A 19,802-nucleotide genomic window follows, 5' to 3' on the forward strand; every position below is an offset into this window, starting at 1 on the left:
TTCATTTACTTTTTTTCTATAAAAAATAACATATAAGAATTATAATTACGTAACATATATAGTTCAAATAAGAACAAGATTTAAGTAAGATAAAATTTCGATTGACTTTAAAGTCCTAAATTTTAGGAATTTCTTTCTAGTTCAAATGGAAAAAGATTTAATAACCAAAATCTTAGAAATATTAGGTGAATAATTAAATGACTATTTTGTCTAGTATGGACTTTTTTTTAAAGGGTAAAAAAAACAAACGACATTCACTAAGAGATTTCGTGCTTTTAATATAGTATAAATAGATAAATTAATTTTAAAAAAAAAATATTGTATTATTTGTCCTCGCATATATAAGGAATATTTTTTGCTAAATGGTATTGGATGACATTCCCTGCTAAAGAATGTCTCCGCCACTGAAACTTACTTTAATCTGTACTACAAGCCAACGCCTTTGATCCTTATTATAAATTGATCTTTTTTTTTTCTCAAGCAATTGCTATCTTCAATAGAATTCTTACGAAAATATTCTAGCTTTATGTTTTGTCATATAACACCATGTATTAGAGCTAATCTAATTCTGAAAGATTAAGAAGCTGGTGAGCAATTCAATTAATTGAGACGTCATAATTTTTAAACGAGTGATTATAATTAAAAAAAGCCATGATAAAACTGAATAGCATTTGGAGCCTTACAAAGCAAACCAGTTGGTAGCTTCATTCTTAGAGATTTTAAGTTGGTTAATTTTAATTTTTATTTCTTAAAGGCTTTAATTAAGTTCTTATTTTTATTTAAAATTTAAAACATGAAATAAAATAGGACAAAAAGAATATTTTTACCAATTGTGACATAGGAGTAATTAACAAGATGGGGTCCATCAGGCACTCCATCAAAGGATTAGGGGCATTCACGATCCAAAATAAAGAAGAGGGACCTTTATGATATTATCAAACTTCATCAAAACCCTAGCTATATAAACAAAGGCAGATGTATAAACACTCTTCCTCAGCTATTCGCACCACCTCCACAGCTAGGGTTTTTCAAGCTTCAGTAGCAGCTCAGCCGTCTCATCAGCAAATCAACCGAAACATGGTATTCTCTTAATTTCTGTTTAAATTACTGTGTAACTCACCGAATTAAACTCGTACGATGTTAATTAATATAGATAATGGAGTTTATTTGTTAGTACTTGTGCAAATGTACTGGAAATGTATTAATTATTCAGCTAGATTTGTATCCGAGAATTTAGATTCTTAATAATGTTTTAGCAAAGTAAATGTATGCTGATGGTCTTAAGTTTGATAATGGATGGTTCTTAAGCATTTTATAGATTTAAGGTTGTTTTTTTTTAAATTTTTTTTAAAAGTAATTCCGCTAAGTTTATGTTGATGGATTGTATTGGATTTATAGTCTAAGAGAAGGACCAGGGAGCCCAAGGAAGAGACTGTAACCCTAGGACCAGCTACCAGGGAGGGTGAATTGGTCTTTGGTGTTGCCCACATTTTCGCCTCTTTCAACGACACTTTCATCGTAAGTTCTTGATTTTTTCTTCCATGGTACTTGTTCTGGTTTGTAGAAGAAGCTAAAGGATTGAATTTGAGCTTGTATGTTAATTGCAGCATGTGACTGATTTGTCTGGACGGGAAACAATGGTCCGCATTACTGGTATGTACTCTGTAATGTGGGAGTAGTTACATTTGTGTAGTTTTTTGTTCTGGATTTCATCATTAGTGGGCTCGTGAAAAACTTAATTTCTTCAGCCAAAAAAGGATTTTATAACCACACAGTAAGCAGATTGTATGTTTCCAGTTTTTTAATTTTCTTGTAGAAAATGTATGACTTTGTACTACAATTTTACAACAACTTCTACACCTCAGTCCTAAACAAGTTGAGTCTACGTGCATCCTCATTGACCATGTTTCTCCATTTAAACTCACTTCATGCCAATATTATACAAAATAATTCGTTATATCTTCTATTGACATATTAATCTCTAAAAGGTTTAACAACTCCTAGAATAGCATAGGACATAAAGTGTAAATGTTAACATAACTAAAACCTATTTAGAATTTAATGTATGAAATGCATGAATTTTTTTAGATTTCTGAATGAAATTGGCAAACACATTTTATCTCAACTTATCTGTTTATTTGGTATTATTTATCTTCCTTAATTGGGAAACCAGTTTGGAGGATCTGTCTTTTTCACTTAGACCTGTTCTACTTTACAGGTGGTATGAAGGTGAAGGCTGACCGAGATGAATCTTCTCCTTATGCTGCTATGCTTGCAGCACAAGATGTTTCTCAACGATGCAAGGTAAGGCATATTGATCATCTTGTTTTCACAGTTTTTTCCCTTCATCATTTTTATGATATATTAATTCAAGATATACATTCCACTTCTTAAGCCACTAGAAGATATAAAAAGAACCATGTTTTGGATCCCATTACTTTGTGAGGATTACAACAGATTGAAGTTATTTCAAGAGGTGTTATGAACTGTAAAAAATTTTAAGCTTTAGCTTAGGCTTTGTAAGATTGTGTGCTTGATCAAATGTGTGTTTACTTTGTGGGCATATTGCGTTCAAGCTTTCAGGTTTTTGACGGTTCTATCTAAATCATGGGTGTTTTCCATTAAAATCATTAATGTAATAATGAATGTTCAGTACCTTTGTCCATAGATGCTTAGCTTACCTGTACTCTGTTCCTTTATGTTTTAGCTCTTTTTAAACATCTCTTGCTGATGAAAAATGTAATATTTGCTGATTTGAAGGTTGTACTTGGTCTTGATTTATGTAATGTCAACCCATGTAAGATTGTCTGACAGCTATTCGATGATTCTGTTACCTATACTCGTTATTAATAATATTGTGTGTCGACCACGTCCAAGCACGAGTTAGTTGTCTGAATAGCCAAAGCAATTCAAAGTTGAATTTGGAAGTAGAGTGGAAGGCTAATTGTTTGATTAAAAAATATTTCACATTAGATTGCGCATGAAGGTTTTAATGTCATTTCTAGCTGCCTTTTGGTGTTCCTTGAGGTGTATTTTAATAGCTTGAAAGTTAAGCTGATTTGCAACTCGCTTTTGTGAATTAACAGGAGCTTGGAATTAATGCTCTTCACATTAAGCTTCGGGCTACAGGAGGTAACAAAACTAAGACTCCTGGTCCTGGTGCCCAATCCGCCCTTCGAGCCCTTGCTCGATCTGGAATGAAAATTGGACGCATAGGTAAATAACTTCTGTAATTGTTGAGTAGTTCAGTATCATCTACCAGGCCTAATTGCTTCGGAATTCTATTGTATTGACTACCTGCTCTAATGTTTTAGTCTTTAGTTTAGCATCATAAGTTTGAAACCCTGCTGAAAGTACGTTTTGCTTTATTTTGTCAGAGGATGTTACTCCTATTCCCACAGACAGCACTCGCAGAAAGGGTGGTAGAAGGGGACGGAGGCTGTGAATTCTTCTCAGCACCATACTTGCTGCATGGCAGAATATTTTGGTCAAGGGTTGCATCTTTGATTGTCTTTTTACATCTTAGATTTAAACATTTTGTAGCCTCAGTACAAGGTCATTTTGACTTGTGTTCAGTTGGAATTTTGCAAGCTTGTGAGGTAGCAAGTATTTCGTTGAGTTGGATTCGTAAGTTGTCTTTGTTTTTGATGATTGAATTTTTGTTGCTTCTTCCTTATTAACATTGTGTTTTATAGACGTGCATCTCTAACAACATTATAGCAACAGCAATCCAAACAAGTGGATCAGTTTAAAAGTACTAAGACGTAAAAATATTAGAGTTGGAACAGCTGAAACTGAATGGGAATAATCTAATACCACTACTTTTAAATCAATATCCGCACATTGCTTTTAGCTGTTTACCAGTTTGAGAACTAATGCTTTGATGGCTGTTTTGAACTATTAGCTTTTTTGTAGAACTGATCAAATTGAGTAATTTTCTTTATGCACTGAGGGTAAATTTGAAGACTTTCCAAATGAGTAGGACAAATAATATTGGCTGTGAAAGTAGCTTATGAAATAAAACAATAAGGAAAAGAATAATATTGCAAGGAAAAGAGAGGTAATTCTTAATGAATTTCAAATGATCAACAATGGGGTAAAATCCCTCTATTTATAGGAGAGAAAATGATTTAGCCATAAAGTAACAAACTTTCTAAAAGATAGACATTCACTCTAAGTACAATTTTATTCATAACACTCCTCTTTGAATGTCTACTCAATAGATAATGTGTCTCGTTAAAACCTTAACTAAAATAAAACCCAGTGAGAAAAATATTCTAGAGAAGGAAAAAGAGCACATGTTTAGAAATACGCTTTTTGGTTGCCTCGTTAAAAACCTTGCAAGGAAAACCGAGTGGGACAAAACCTTGTAAGGGAAAAAGAGTACAACGCGTATTAACTCCCATGATGAGAGCATCAATTCACATCCTTGAGCCTTCGCATCTCAAATTTGTATACTAGTTTCTTGAAGGTTGACATTGATAGAGATTTTGTGAACAAATCAGCCATATTATCATTTGAACGAATCTGTTGCACATTGATATCACCATTCTTTTGAAGCTTATGTGTGAAAAATAACTTCGGTGAAATGTGGTTTGTCCTATCTCCTTTTATGAATCCTCCCTTCAATTGGGCTATGCATGCTGCATTGTCTTCATACAAAATTATGGGTAATTTGTCACATTTCAAATCACATTTGTCTCGAATAAGATGTATTATAGACCTCAACCACACACATTCTCGACTTGCTTCATGAATAGCAATTATCTCAGCTTGATTAGATGAATTAGCTACGATTGATTGCTTAGTCGATCGCCAGGATATGACAGTGCCTCCACAGGTCGAGCCTTGTGTGGGTCGGATAAATACCCAGCATCGGCATAACAAACAAGATCGGGACTGCATTTGTTGCCATAAAATAAGCCCATATCGGTATTCCCTTTTAGATACTGCAATATGTGTTTGATTACATTTCAATGTCTCCTTGTAGGAGTATAACTATATCTTGCTAAGACATTAACTGGAAAAGTTATGTCAGGCCTTGTAGTGTTAACAAGATACATTAGTGCACCAATTACACTAAGATATGGAACTTCAGGACCAAGTAGCTCTTCATTCTTTTCTTGAGATCGGAATGGATTCATATTCACATCAAGTAATCGAACAACCATCGGAGTACTTAATGGATGTGCTCCATCCATGTAAAATCGTTTCAATACCTTTTCTATGTACGCAGAATGATGAACAAAAGTTCCGTTTGCCAAATGTTCAATTTATAAACCGAGACATAATTTTGTCTTTCCAAATTCTTTCATCTCGAATTCCTTCTTTAAATAATAAATTGCCTTTTGGAGTTCTATATAAGTTCCAATAAGTTTTATGTCATCAACATATACGGCAAGTGCAACAAATTCTGATGTTATTTTTTTTTTTTATAAAAATATATGGACAAATGTCATCATTTGTATAACCTTCCTTTAATAAATACTCACTTAGGCAGTTATACCACATTCTTTCTGATTGCTTTAGATCATACAAAGATCTTTGCAATTTGATTGAAAATATTTTCCGGGACTTTGAATTATGTGTGTCAGGCATTTTAAATGCCTCGGAAATTTTTATGTATATCTCATTATCAAGTGACCCGTAAAGGTAGACTGTAACCACATCCATTAAATGCATGTCAAGCTTTTCATGGACATCAAAACTAATGAGATAACGAAATATTATTGCATCCATAACATGTGAATATGTCTCTTCATAATCGACACCAGGCGTGCCTTATATTTTTGTACCTCATTTTTCTCATTCCTCTTGCGTACAAAGACCTATTTATAGCTAATAGGCTTAACGCCATTAGGTGTTTGGACTACAGGCCCAAAAACTTCATGTTTCGCAAGTGAATCCAACTCGGATTGGATTGCTTCTTATCATTTTGGCCAATCACGTCTTTGTCGATATTGTCCAACAGATTGCGGTTCAATATCCTCACTATCTTGCATAATGCTAGATGCAACATTGTATGCAAAGACATAATCCACCACTATATCCAATCGATTCAAATTTGTCTTAATATCGATTGGATTTATTGGTAGTTCCTTATTTTCTTAAGTATCATGCTCAGTGATTTCCTCATGAATCTCAGGATTGGTTAAATCGTGGATTTCTTTTCGAGACTCTTTCGTAGTATCATCTCGATCATTTGTTTTTCTTTTTCTAGGATTTCAATCCTTAGAACCCAATGGTCTTCCACGTTTTAGGCGTGCTTTTGATTCATTAGTTATGACACTAGAAGATTTTTAACAGAGACATCAATACGGATTGGAACATTCTCTGCAGGGATATGTGATTTTGTTATACTTTTCAGATCCGTAAATGCGTCTGCATTTGATTTGTTATTTTCTACAAATGAATAATCTTTTACATTTTTTTTCACAAATAGAGGCACGTGGATCAAGATGAGATAATGATGGATTTTCTACAAAATTTCTCGTTTGGTTTCACCATTTCCCCCCTAATTTTGGGAAAAATATCTCATCGAATCGACAATCTGCAAATCGAACAGTGAATAAATCTCCCGTTAATGTTTCGAGGTAGCGAATAATGGAGGGTGATTCAAGCCCAACATATATTCCTAACCTTCTTTGGGGACCCATTTTAGTGCGATATGGCGGTGCTACAGGCACATATACTGCGCATCCAAAATTTTTTAAGTGGGATATATTAAGTTCATGACTCAAAACTAATTACAACAGAGAATATTTATGATAATTTGTCGGCCTGAGACAGTTTTACATGCATAAATTTGCGTAGGAATCCAAAGGATCAATACACTGAGATTTAAAAAAGAATCAGAGGTTTCTTTTAGAAATGAAATGACCTCTTTGTATATTATTTCCACGATATGAGTTTGACAGAAACTAATAACATATTTGGTCAAGTTGGAAAAATCAGCTTATTTTGAGAAGTGCTTTTCAAAAAAGTATTTTTGGAGAAAAGCAGTTTGTGTTTGGCTAATCAATTTGAAAAATACTTTTAAACAATAATTTGTGTTTGACCAAGTTTTTCAAAAAGTGCTTTTATGTGTCAAATTACAAAAATGACATGAACAGATTTGTTTAATAGTTAATATTATATAAGTAGATAAATAATTACAAATTTTATTGTTGAAGATAATAATTAAGTTTTTTATTTTATTTAAGTAAAATATAAAAATAAAATTAAAAAGTACTTTATTCTTTCAAGATAATTTAAATATATCAAAAATCATTCAATAAATATAAAAGTTCATCCCAAAAGTCATTTTATATTATTTAATAGTTTAACTAAGTAAGGTTATTTTGGTATATATAATATTTTGCGAAGGGTATTTTTGGTAGGAAGAAAACTCAAAACTACTTCTGCTTCTGTTTCTGGAGAGAAATTACTTTTTTTTCTTCTTCAAAACTGCTTTTACTTCTAGCCAAAAATACTATTTTTTCAAAAGAAAGGTTGGCCAAACACCTCAAATTGAGAAAAAAAATATTTTTTGAAAAAAAACACTTTTAGCTGCCGAGAAGCTTGGCCAAACAGATAGTCTTCCTTTGAAAGTAAAATGAGAACTTTCCTTAAGAGGAAGAAAAACTGTAAATGCTTTAGTACGGATTCAATATTCCTCGGGTGCATTCTTTATTGATTTCCTCTCCAGCAATGTTCACAACATTTATTATATTTTAATATTGTTTACCTATGAAATTGAAAGATGGATTTCTCCATAAAGGACAATTGAAGCGTGTAATATTCTCCAAACTCGGGCATATAAGTTTTCTAAAGACCGAATGGCTAACGGAAATAGTGTATCATCACTGGTCAAATACGTTACTAAATATTGGAACTAAGCAAATTCAAACATTGTCTAAAACGAATACTAAAATTATATTTAATCAAAACGAACTAACACTATTTTATAAAATAAATAATATTAATTACTGCTCATATAAAGAACAATAATTACATATTTATTTACTAACAACTATTAATAGGCAAAAATAAAAATCAAACTACTCAATCATCTTTAATCACAGATCCATCATCGATCAAGTGATCTATTTTTCCATCAGGGTGCTCAAAGAAATCTACCACATCCAAGTGGGTGATGTCAAATTCATTGTCACAGATAAAATTAGCTTCAGGCCTTTATTCTTCAGAGACGCTTGATAAAGCTCAACCAAATATCTTGGTATACGACAAATATTTGCCCAATGCCCTTTTCCACCGCAATGATAGCATTCAGTTTCTGAACCATTTGCCTTTGACTTCTCTTCTTTCCCTTTCCACTTTTGGTGGTTATTTTTCTTCGGAAAATAATTAACACGAGGAATTTTTTTTCCTTGTCCACGGCCACGACCACGACCTTTTTCATGCTTAGTATAATGTGAATACACCTCATCCACTTCAGGCAATGGTGTAGACCCAGCGGGTCGATTTTCGTGATTTCTCATTAGCAAGTCGTTGTTTCATTCAGCCATAAGGAGAAGAGAAATCAACTTAGAGTGCTTCTTGAAACCTTTCTCTCTATACTGTTGTTGCAGGATCATATTGGAGGCACGAAATATTGTGAACGTTTTTTCAAGCATATCATAGTCAGTGATACTATCTTCACAGAGTTTCAATTTAGAAGTAATTCTGAACATCGTAGAATTGTATTCAGAAACAGACTTAAAGTCTTGGAGCCTCAGATGAGCCCAATCATATCGTGTTTGTGGAAGAGTGACCAACTTTAAGTTGTCATATCTTTCCTTTAAGCCATTCCACAAAACAAGTGGATCTTTGACTGTGAGATATTCTATTTTTAACCCTTTATCAAGGTGATGGCGCAAGAAAATCAAGGCCTTAGCACAATCTTGGATAGATGCTTTATTTTTATCTTTAATGGCATCTCCAAAGCAACAAACTTCCTTTTCGTAATATTAGTCATAATTAAAAGAGGAGAAAAATTATACCTTATTCTTCTCAAAGAGCTTTTTGAGACGGTACAGTCTCGTGCTGATAACGTGAAATAAAACAATAAGGAAAAGAATAATATTGCAAGGAAAAGAGAGAGGTAATTCTTATTGAATTTCAGATGATTTACAATGGGGTAAAGCCCCTCTATTTATAGGGTAAAAAATGACTTAACCATAAAGTAACAAACTCTCTAAAAGATAGATATTCACTCTAAGTACAATTCTATTCATAACAGCTTAATAGTTTTAGCAGAGAAATCAGTAGCTCAATTATAGTTAAGGTGGTGTACGATGTAACAACGCAACAACAAACTCAGTGTAATCTTATAAGTGGGGTCTGATGATGGTAGTGTGTACGCAGATCTTACCCCTAGCATGTGAAGATAGGGAGGCTATTTCCGATGGACCCTCATCTTAGGTGAAGCATAGTCACATCACTTTCTGAAAAGAAAACAATAATGCACAAACCATGGAAAGGCAATAGTAACATGGCATATTACCAACAACAGCACTATAACAAGAAAACTGAAGCAAAAGAAATACCGGTAATAATGCATGTCTAGGTATATAGAAATATGAGAATACTATTAATCCTACAAGAGAAGGATACTCTCGCGACTACCTACTAGTCTTCTACCATAATTCTCAATCTCCCCACCTTGCTATCAAGAGTAATGTTCTCGGTAAGCTGAAGATGTATTATATCTTGCCTTATCACCTCTCCGTAATACTTTTTAGGCTTGCCTCTATCCCTCCTCAGATCCACCATGACTAACCTCTTACACCTCCTCACTGGGGTATTTGGATATGTTTTTTACATGCCCGAACCATCTCAGCCTCGCTTCCCCCCACTTGTCTACCACGGGTGTCACTCCCACCTTGTCCTTCATTCCTGATCTAATCTTTTTTAATATACCCACACATCTATCTCAACATTCTCATCTCCGCTGAATACGACTTAACAATGGTAATAGTTATTTCCAAAATTGTGGTTTACAGCTATGAATATTTATTCTTTTAACAAAATACATGCGTAGTTTATAACCCATTGCGTTAGTTTTTATTACAGTTGGATATGTATATCTCGAAGAAACGACCTTATTTGTCGATTATAATGTGATGGGCATTGAAAGAAGCCTCTGCAATCCAAACAATAGACCTAGCCCTTCGCAGGAGTTATCCTCTCAAAGTATATTTTGCTGCTTAAATTTCTTCTCTCCCTAATATATCTTTGTTTAACTTTCGAGCATTACCAAAAATAGTTGAGGTTAGCCAGAACAACGGAGAAGAGCCAGCTTAAGAAATAAAAATTGCTTAGTTGAAAGAATCAGTATAGTTGTATTCTGCCCTCTTAAGCAGGCAAAGCTACCGCATTTAATTTTCCAGAGAATGGTGGTGACTGGTGATGTATTGTTTAATTATTGCTATGGCTTCCAATGTTATGTTGGCATTATAACAATTTGCAGAAAATACCCACACGGTTTTGTAAGACTTGGGACAAAGAAGGGTTCAGTCATTGTTGAAACAAGTGGAGAGGTCTTTCCTTTTTAAGACAAACATAAGTGAAAAAGAATCTTCAACACCAGATTAAAGAAGATGCAAAAAGATATAGAAACCTTGTTACCAAGCTTGGAAACCAAAGTGTTGAACTAGTTTTGTTCTGTTTGTTGAAATTCAACAAGAAACATTTTTAGGCTCGCAAGTAACTAAAGAGGATTGTTTGAATTAATTGTTGTATTGTTGTCCTTACCCCTAACTTAAGTAAAAGCTTATCTTCAATAAGCTTTAGAGTATACCATGAATACCCAATATAAGGTTGTTACATGGATCGCTTGTAGTTAATCTTTCTTGATGTACCGGATTGTACTCAGTGGGCGTAGTAAGGAATTTCCGTTTAGTTTTGGCAAACAAAATGGCCAAATATTTAGACAGGGAATTGAATCTGTGAACAATATCTCACTTTGAAGACCCTGGACCATTGGACTGTCTCACTCAACTATATTAAAGGTGTTTAAAATGTAATAATTTTTTAGAAAAAAGTATGTTCGCTTGATCACCCTTGACATAGTGTAGAGAAAAGGCTCAAAATAGTCCAGTATCTTTGGACTTTAACTCAAACTAGTCCTATTTTTTTCACATGGCGCACTAATAGTCCAAATTCTTTAATAAAGTGGTACACTTTTAGTCTCCATGTTTGATATGAAAAAAAATATTTTCCTAAAAAATGAGCGGTTATCATTTATTTTTCCTTGTTTGGTTGGTGAGTGAAAAATATTTTCAGGAAATTTTTTTCTAGTGTTTGTTTTGTTTAGAGAGTAAAAAATATTTTTTAGAAATTTTTTTATGCTACTTTTCTTACCCCCTCCCCCTTCTCCCAAATCCCCATATTTTCCGTGCTCCCCTTCCCCCTCCCCTCCCCTCAACCCCAATTACCCAACGTTTTCAAGACTCTATTTTTTTTAAGAATTTAATTATTCTTTTAAAACTTTACACAAACTAAAATGATTAATGTGTTGCTTTACCTTTTCTCGCAAAAACAACGTTGAAATTTGTGTTACACAACTAAAAAGAAAATACTCTTTTTTTTGGTTGAAAAAGAAACTACTCTTTCTACAACATGAAAAAGTACTCATTTTGTTAGAACGAAAGAAAATACTTTTTCTATATCATGAAAAGAAAATACTTTTTGCTATATCATTTTATAGAAATGAAAGAAAACACTTTTCTACAACATAAAAAGAAGAAGAATTAACCCAAATAGCCGCCTACCTAACTGCTTAGACTAAAAATTGTCGGTGGAGGTATAATTATGTATAATAAATGTATAATCTATGTATATGCTAGAAAATGTATACAATGAAGAAAAGTTTGAAGAAAAGGGCGTGCAAGGTTGAAGAAAAGTTTTGGAAAATGTTTTTCCTTCTCTTGACAGGGAAAATATTTTCCTCCAATTGGAGGAAAATGAGTTCATTAGAAAAATATTTTTTAAAATATTTAAGCCAATCAAACATGAGAAAATTGAAAAATATATTTTTTCATATCAAACATGGAGACTAAAAGTGTACCACTTTATTAGTGCTCCACTTTATTAAAGAATATGGACTATTAGTGCTTCATGTAAAAGAAATATGACTAATTTGAGTTAAAGTCCAAAGATACTCAACTATTTTGGGTCTTTTCTCACATAGTACACGTAGCTACGCCACTGATTTGCAATGGGAACGTTTCATTCCATTTTTCAAATGAGAAGGCATTGATCAATATATTTGAGATCGGATTAGGGACAATAACAGAAATCTGGCATGATGTTAATATTAAAAAATGCATCATTCATGAATAACTCCAAGTTAAAAATCTATAGACTGTCTTTGAGACAGAACATAAATATAAAATCATAACTATTTTCTTTTTTCCTTTGTTCTGTTCACCCACTGTTTTAGTGCAGCTTAGCATCGGCCATGCTCCAGGCATTTAGAGTCTCAATTGTGATTGCTTCTGTGCCATTGTTGAAGGCAAACAAATGTGCCTTATCAAAGATTGCTAATGTTGGATAAACTCTTGATGTAATACATGTTTTTCCTCCAGCACCAAAACTTTCCACTACTGAGTTATCAATCTGCAAATATAACTAAATTGTCAATACACACAAAATATATAACCATGTAAATTAACAAAGAATAAGAGAGAATTCAAGATTCTTTTGAAGAAAGAAAGAGATCTTACCAAACTCCTAAGAGACAACTTCTTATATGCTAAATCTACATCCACATATCCAGCAAACGACGGTTTGTACATAGTTGTTTCATTCTTGAGGGTTGACCTGGTGACACCAACAAATATAATTCAACAAACAAATCAATCAATTGAAGTTAAATAGCCATTTAGCCAATTGCTAGAGATATAAAAACAAGTCTTAACAGAGAATTATGTAAAAAGTTGCAACTTAGTTTATAGTGGGACTGCAATGAACAACAACAACAAACTCAGTATATTCCCACAGGTGAGCTTGGGGTATGGGGAGGGTTGTGTGTATATAGACCTTTACCCTACCTAGTGAAGGTAGAGAGGCTGTTTTCAGTACACCCTCGGCTCAGAAAAGGTGAGAGAACAAGAAAATAGAAAGATGTTCATATTTGTTAATGAAGTGGATTTTTTTGTGTGGATTCAGGGTGTTAAGAACGTAAAGAACAAACCTCGAGGCATCAGAGCACATAAGAACCTTGTATTTATCTTGAGCTTTAAAAACTCTAAAGAAAACAGGTGTGTATTCTTCCAAGTTTTTAGAAGCCAAAGTTATGAGTCCAAATGGCCCGAGTCCACCTTGGACTGTTGAACCCTTAATGAAGCATACATCTTGCGCGTAAAGATCAGCCCAACTAGGATCAAATGGCTCTGCCTTGTCCAAACTTGCGAACGAGAAAGTCACTTCAACATCAGCCTGCAATTTTCATGAATGCTCTAAGTCAGACTTAGTTTGTCTTTCTTGTCTCAAATATAAGTATAAAAATGAAAAAAAATGAAGTCCAAACCTGTGCAACTGTGATTCCTTTGACTTCAATCTTTTCTCCCTTGTACAACTTGTGATTACTTAGTTGGACCTTTTCCTTTCTTAGAGTTTCTAATTCTTTAACAGGCCATTGAACCAATTGCTTTCCACTTGGATCAAGCCATAGCTTGCGAGGGATAGGGTGGACTCCGGCCCATCCTTTCCTGACATCGTCATCAACAGTATCTGATTCATTAGCCCAACCCAACATAATTCTTCGATTCTTGCTAGGGTCATAGAATGATTTGGACGCATAATAATTACCATAGTCAAGTCTCAATCCCTTCCAACCATCAACAGAAGTGTTATCTGGAATATACCTATCTTTTTTGGTGTCATAGGTACCGACTGTGTAGTACTCAAACCTCGTAACATCAAGACTAACCTTAAGAACATGCTTAATGTATTCACCATTGTATGAGGTATCCAAACCATTTGTATGCTTTAATGACACTGGGAAAAAATCAGGGCATTCCCAATTTCCAGTATTGGTAGCTGTATGAAGTGGATGTTTGGCTTTGGTCCATTTCATGAAGTCCTTACTTCTGTACAATATTGCCTTTCCTCTATGATTCCTCACACTCCCAACCAAGATTCTCCAATGACCATCTCGGCCCATCCAAGCTGTCGTTGGGTCGCGAAATTGAGTTTTGTTGATGCTCATGTCAGCAACGATTAACGGATTGTTATCGGGCTTGATCCATTTACGGAGATATGGATCGGACAAGTTAGCCGGGATCGCGTAGTTTTGGACTTGTGTCCTGTTAGCATCTATAATTCCAGTGTAGAGGATAATGGGCTTGTTGCCTGGCAAAATTGTAGCTGAACCTGACCATGTTCCAAACTTGTCAAATATTTTGGAAGGGTAAATAGCAGGCTCAAGTGGTATCCAATTAATCAAATCTGTTGAGACTGAATGGGCCCAAACTATGTTGCCCCAAACTGCTCCTTTTGGGTTGTATTGGTAGAATAGATGGTACACTCCATTGTAATACATTGGGCCTGTTGAGAACAAAAGTAACAGAGTAAAAGGTAATGAGTAAATGAAATTTCATTATGGCTAGTATTAGGAAAAAAAAATATAGTACACAAGAAAATTCTGACTCACCATTTGGATCTGTTGTTTGTTTGAAGCATCCAAGAAACCATGAAAAAAATGGAAAAAATCGAGATTGATTAGAAAAATACAATTAAAAATACATTCGAGACACATATATAGCAAGAAACCACACCTTAATTGTAGGATATTAAAAAAAAATTGTGAAACCTAAAGGGAGCATAAACAGAGAAATTATCATCTAGTTATTTAAGTATCTAGATGAAGAATGCACATATTTTGCAGTTTTGATGGAAGTTTTGATGCAGACCCCAATAACTAATTGATGGAGTAAATGAAAGGTGAAAATACAGAACTCTAGGAATTGCAAAAAGATTAGTGGTCTTTTTCTAGTTCAACATAGAACTAACTCTTATCCTATTTTTTGTGAGTTTCTGAAGGGAACCAACTCATGCAAGCACCATAACTTCAAATTGCAAACATTCCTTAACTACGAAACCAAAAGGCACCACACCCCTTGTCCAAGAATGTTAAAAAGAAGAAAAAATTTACAGTGGATCCAAGAAATGACGAAGAACAATAAACTCAGTGTAATCTCATGAAATAGGGTTTGAGGAGGGTAGGGTGTATGCAAACATTACTCCTACCTTTGTGAAGATATAAAGACTCTTTTCGATAGACTCTCCGCTCAAGGAAAAAATATAAAAAAAACAGAAAGAACAAGTCGTAACGACAATAAGAATAGATGATAGTATAATCGAAGCGAAAGAAATAATATATAATAAAAGAAATCGGTGTGTAAGAAGATACGAAAATACGAGACTAATACTATTGATACCGGCCTAGAAATGAGACACGCATGCCTACCTACTAGCCTTTTACCCTAATTCTCAACCTCCACACCCTCCTATTAAGGTCATGTCATACCTAATCACTTTTTCTCAATTCTTCTTACACCTACCTCTATCCCTCCTCAGCCTCACCAGGCCAACCTCTCACAAATGATGAAATATTTTATTATTTTGAAGTAACTGAATTATAATAAAGCAACATGTTCGATATATGTAGTAAAAAAGAAGTCAAAGATACAACAATCAAAGAAAAAAAATTAAATGAAGACAAAAGATGACCAGAAGTTTGATAACCGACATGCCCGAAGACTTCCTTACAAGTTGCTCCAAAGTCATTTGGATTTTTCTTTATTCCTCACAGAGAAAGAAAATTAAATGAGGGTCGTTTTCTGGTTCTTTACTTTCTCTCTTTCTAAGTATTATTATGATTATTATTATTATTATTATTATTATTATTATTATTATTATTATTATTATTATTATTATTATTATTATTATTATTATTATTATTATTATTATTATTATTATTATTATTATTATTATTTGTGTGGAATTTTACGTGTTACTTCAGCAAAGAAAAAAGAAGAAGAGAGAATTCTACGTGTTACAGATAGTGAGATAGATACATGGATTGTCAAGAGAAGAAACAAAATCTGAACTTCAAACATTTATGGTTAAAACTTCCTTTTTAGCTTTACGTCACATGTTTTGGCTCTATATTTCACGTACTTTAGGGCATTTTGGCTTCTATATCACTTCACATCCACATGTATTAGTATCTATATTATATTAAAAGCACGAAGGCTTTTAGCGAAATATCGTTCGCATTTTTACCCTTTAAAAATCAGTTTTACATTAGATAAAATTATAATTTAAATTACTTTCCTAATAATTAGGACTTTAAAATCAAATCAAATTTTTATTTACTAATTCAAACCTTATTTGAATTAGGTAAGAAGTCCTTAACATTTCCGAAATTTTATGACATTTTCAATTAATAAAAGAATTATATCAATTTATGGTAAGCTTCTCCATACTTCTCCATATGCAAACAATACGCGTTTGTCTATTTTTTCTTTTTTTGCTTAAATATAATTAATCATTTAAATTCTATTAGAATAAATTTATTAGTGGTAAATATTTAAAAAATTATGAGAAATAAATATATCAACATAAATATACTTTCCATGTTAGATATAATGATAACTACCATTAACATTTTATATGTTGCATATTACAATTGATTTTCTAAATTTTCAATGAACTAATATCTTAATTGTATATAATTTTAGTATCTTAATAAAATAAAATAGAGAAATTTTTCTTACACCAAGAATATCGTCTATAAAAGATATTAGTTAGATACAAAAATATAATATATCATGCTTATCTTCATAAGAAATATATAAATAACCTACTTAAATTCTTAATCGTTGAAAATTCAAAAGATAACCAATAACTATGTATTCAATTATTTCATCAATGTAACATTTATTTTTTAATTTAAATAAATATTACATTTATCTTGATGTCAATTGTTATCACACATAGTTCATTCTTATTCTAAATTTTATACACTTTTTATTAATAGAAGCAAAAACACGTGCAACGCACGTATACTAAAACTAGTTATATTATATGATCCATTTGTCATTTGGGTCAGATTAATCGGCCACCAACCCCCCACCTCCCCACCCCCACAACCACACCATTCCCCCCTGGGGTTGGAGGAAGTCGAAGTTGATTAAATCATTTACTCTATAAATCTCTACTGATATTAATGCTCAATGTAAACAAAATATCATGCATCAAGCCCACTTGATCAGCTTAGAATAATGTTACCTACACTTTATTTTATCCACAAAAACGAGAAGGGGGTTGGTTTGCCATTTATTGCAACAGGTTCAATAGGTCAAATCTCCCACTTTGAGACTAAGATCACATGTGAAACCATATAGTGTTCAAAATATTAAATGAAGGAATTAATCTATTGGTGATTTGGAGGCATAGATTACATCTTGTGTATTCAATGCACATATCACTTTTCTTTGCTTTTCAAGAAGTCAAGTACGAGAAGTAATTTTGTCCACAAATTACAATTCATGCATCGTTATTTGTTTTCCAGGATAAGCATCCTAATAATAGTTCTGTTAGTGTGTGAATAAAATCTCACATGAAAAATATAAAAAAAAAGAAGCTACTTATAAGAAATTGAATGCTCTTAATGGTGAGATGCCTTTTGGAGAAAATCGTGCGAGCTTGCCCAAAACAATATCACACCATGTTAGAATATTTTTGGATCGTTTTAGCCCAATAAATTTTATATCCCGATAACCTAATTGCATGATTTTTACCAAGGGAATTCAAAAAATAAAAAAAATAAATACAAGAAGAAGTTATGTACATAAAAAAAATTGTGTAATTCTCGGGTGAAGGAGTTCGCCCGTCCGCCCACCTAGCTTTGCCCCTGCCTAATCGTAGATAAATGCTAGAATGAAATGACAGTTTTACAGTCAAGTTTAAATAGCTAGCTGTGCAGAACCCTTCTTTTATTGGTACCAATTTTACATAAAAGATACTTGAGTTATGACCATAAAATTCTGAATTCGCCGCTTATTATAGTAGAGTCAAATTTCAAACAAAGAACAATGATTTATATAAGTAGAAAAAGACAGGCTGGTTCTAAGTTTGACTCATGAGTTGCTGTGAGTAAGATAACGTAATATTTTCATATCTTCACTTCTTGAATGCATCTATAGAACGGTGACATTTATTAATTACCAATTATTAATAAGTGACTCTACTCGTCATGGGCAACATGTAGTTTCATTAACTCAAAAGCTGTCAGAGTATTATACTCTAACAAATTAAAATAACTCAACATTTCCAGTCAACAAGATGACAACCAATCAGGCAATAATTATTGAATAAACAAAATCTGCAAGTTATTCAGAGACGTGAAAACCTAAAATTTAGCTGAAAGAGAAAAAAGCATTAATTACTTCTCTTTGCCGAAAACAAATTTTTTTCTTTCTAAAGTCTCATCTCATTGATTAGAATGCAATGAATTTAATTATTACACCATTGCCCAAAATTGCATGAGAACAACAACAATTCATAAAAACATCACAAACCATAAATTTACTTATGTAGACACTTTCAAAGCCAAGAAGAAACCGCAAATTCAACATTCTTATTCAGAACTCACGACGTCTAAATCAGACAAAGACAGAGACATGAAAACGTACCGTTAATCCAGTTTTTGGGTGGTTGAAAATGGTAACCAGTTCTGTGGACATTTTTAACATTAGCAGAGCTAGTAGATTGCAAGTGCATATAAACTTTGTGAGAAGCATCGACACCACCATTGTTTGAAACAAAAGCAAAGAAATACAGCAAAAGAATTTGCAAAGCCCAAAGAGAAGAGTTTCTTAAAAACTCCATCTCTCTTTTTAGAACTGAAATAGTTGTTCTCTAAATCCTTTTTTTTTTTGTAGTAATGAGAGAGAAGTGTTGTGAAGTAGAAGAAAGAATGTGAAGAGTATTTATAGAGAAAAGTACAATAACTCAGAGATGAGTGGATAAATATGAAGACTAAGATTATATTGTTTACTTTTCAAAGATTTTTGGTGTTGAACAAAAATGCATAGGAGTAAACGTTGAATAAATGTTTTGATAAATAGACTGAGGGAAAATTCTCTGATGCTTCTCTTATTAAATTTAAAATTAAATTTTTTGTTCTTGTTTCCCACTCCTTTCCTCCTTTTGTTTACCGTTTTTTCCTCCCACATGGCTTTTGCCATTTGTTACGTACTTTCTTTGTGTGTATGCAAGTTGACTTGGACTTTTAAATTTTTTTTTTTTTTTTGAGAAACATGTTACCGTCATTGGGTCACGGTGTGTTATATTTAATTTTTTTATTTTATATTTGTTTTCCAACAGAACTTTTAGACAATATCAATAAATGTTCCTGTCTTTAAATAAATATTTTCCATTTTGTTAGGGGATAGAGATGGGAAAAGGAAAACGAAATGATGAGAATTAAACCAACACTTATTGTAGGCAAAACTTCCGTTAATGTCACGAAACTATACGCCTTGACGATAATGTTTAGTTTAATTTTAGATCAAATGATATTTGTTGTTCCTTCGGGGACATCCTATATAGAAAAAATCAGTTCAATATTTGTTGGATTGCAATTTTTCAACAACAAAACTGAAATTTTCAGAGCCATACATAATATTCTTCCTATCTTTATATATGTAAGTTTTATCTTTAGTATCTATTGGCTAGAAATACTTAAAATGAATGTTTGTCTTAAAAATAACCATAAAGAATTATAGTGTTACGAGTTTGAATACTCT

At 32.9% G+C, this 19,802-nt stretch overlaps 2 protein-coding genes across 3 annotated transcripts; one reads left to right on the forward strand and one right to left on the reverse strand.

The window, feature by feature from the left end:
• The first annotated feature begins 927 nt into the window (after positions 1-927).
• On the forward strand, positions 928-3,696 carry LOC107829070 (small ribosomal subunit protein uS11y-like). Its single transcript, XM_016656501.2, has 6 exons — positions 928-1,080; positions 1,399-1,518; positions 1,608-1,653; positions 2,219-2,304; positions 3,087-3,216; positions 3,378-3,696. The coding sequence occupies exons 1-6, from the start codon at positions 976-978 to the stop codon at positions 3,443-3,445; spliced, it is 555 nt and encodes a 184-aa protein (XP_016511987.1). The 5' UTR covers positions 928-975; the 3' UTR covers positions 3,446-3,696.
• An 8,575-nt stretch (positions 3,697-12,271) lies between these two features.
• Positions 12,272-18,973, reverse strand: LOC107829060 (beta-fructofuranosidase, insoluble isoenzyme 1). Of its 2 annotated transcripts, none has more exons than XM_075247249.1 (5): positions 18,687-18,973; positions 13,514-14,532; positions 13,178-13,422; positions 12,708-12,804; positions 12,272-12,600 (listed from the first exon to the last, which is right to left on the reverse strand). In XM_075247249.1, exons 1-5 carry the CDS (start codon positions 18,880-18,882, stop codon positions 12,421-12,423), a joined length of 1,737 nt encoding a protein of 578 aa, XP_075103350.1. In that variant the 5' UTR covers positions 18,883-18,973; the 3' UTR covers positions 12,272-12,420. The 2 variants fall into 2 exon arrangements, with proteins under 2 accessions (XP_075103350.1, XP_075103351.1); XM_075247250.1 differs by lacking the exon at positions 18,687-18,973 and adding an exon at positions 14,639-14,774.
• Positions 18,974-19,802: the final 829 nt, after the last annotated feature.

The sequence above is a fragment of the Nicotiana tabacum genome, chromosome 24 (genome assembly GCF_000715075.1).
Source record: "Nicotiana tabacum cultivar K326 chromosome 24, ASM71507v2, whole genome shotgun sequence".
Classification (NCBI taxonomy): domain Eukaryota; kingdom Viridiplantae; phylum Streptophyta; class Magnoliopsida; order Solanales; family Solanaceae; genus Nicotiana; species Nicotiana tabacum.

What these genes read in the sequence shown, in the direction of transcription:
- LOC107829070 (XM_016656501.2), top strand. Translation starts at nt 976, where the DNA reads ATGTATAAACACTCTTCCTCAGCTATTCGCACCACCTCCACAGCTAGG. An exon ending in AACAATGGTCCGCATTACTG is followed by an intron (nt 1,654 to 2,218) that starts GTATGTACTCTG and finishes TCTACTTTACAG; the next exon opens with GTGGTATGAAGGTGAAGGCT. An exon ending in ATGTTTCTCAACGATGCAAG is followed by an intron (nt 2,305 to 3,086) that starts GTAAGGCATATT and finishes GTGAATTAACAG; the next exon opens with GAGCTTGGAATTAATGCTCT.
- LOC107829060 (XM_075247249.1), bottom strand. Translation starts at nt 18,882, where the DNA reads ATGGAGTTTTTAAGAAACTCTTCTCTTTGGGCTTTGCAAATTCTTTTG. An exon ending in AAGGAATCACAGTTGCACAG is followed by an intron (nt 13,423 to 13,513) that starts GTTTGGACTTCA and finishes TGAAAATTGCAG; the next exon opens with GCTGATGTTGAAGTGACTTT. An exon ending in ATGTGCTCTGATGCCTCGAG is followed by an intron (nt 12,805 to 13,177) that starts GTTTGTTCTTTA and finishes TGGTGTCACCAG; the next exon opens with GTCAACCCTCAAGAATGAAA.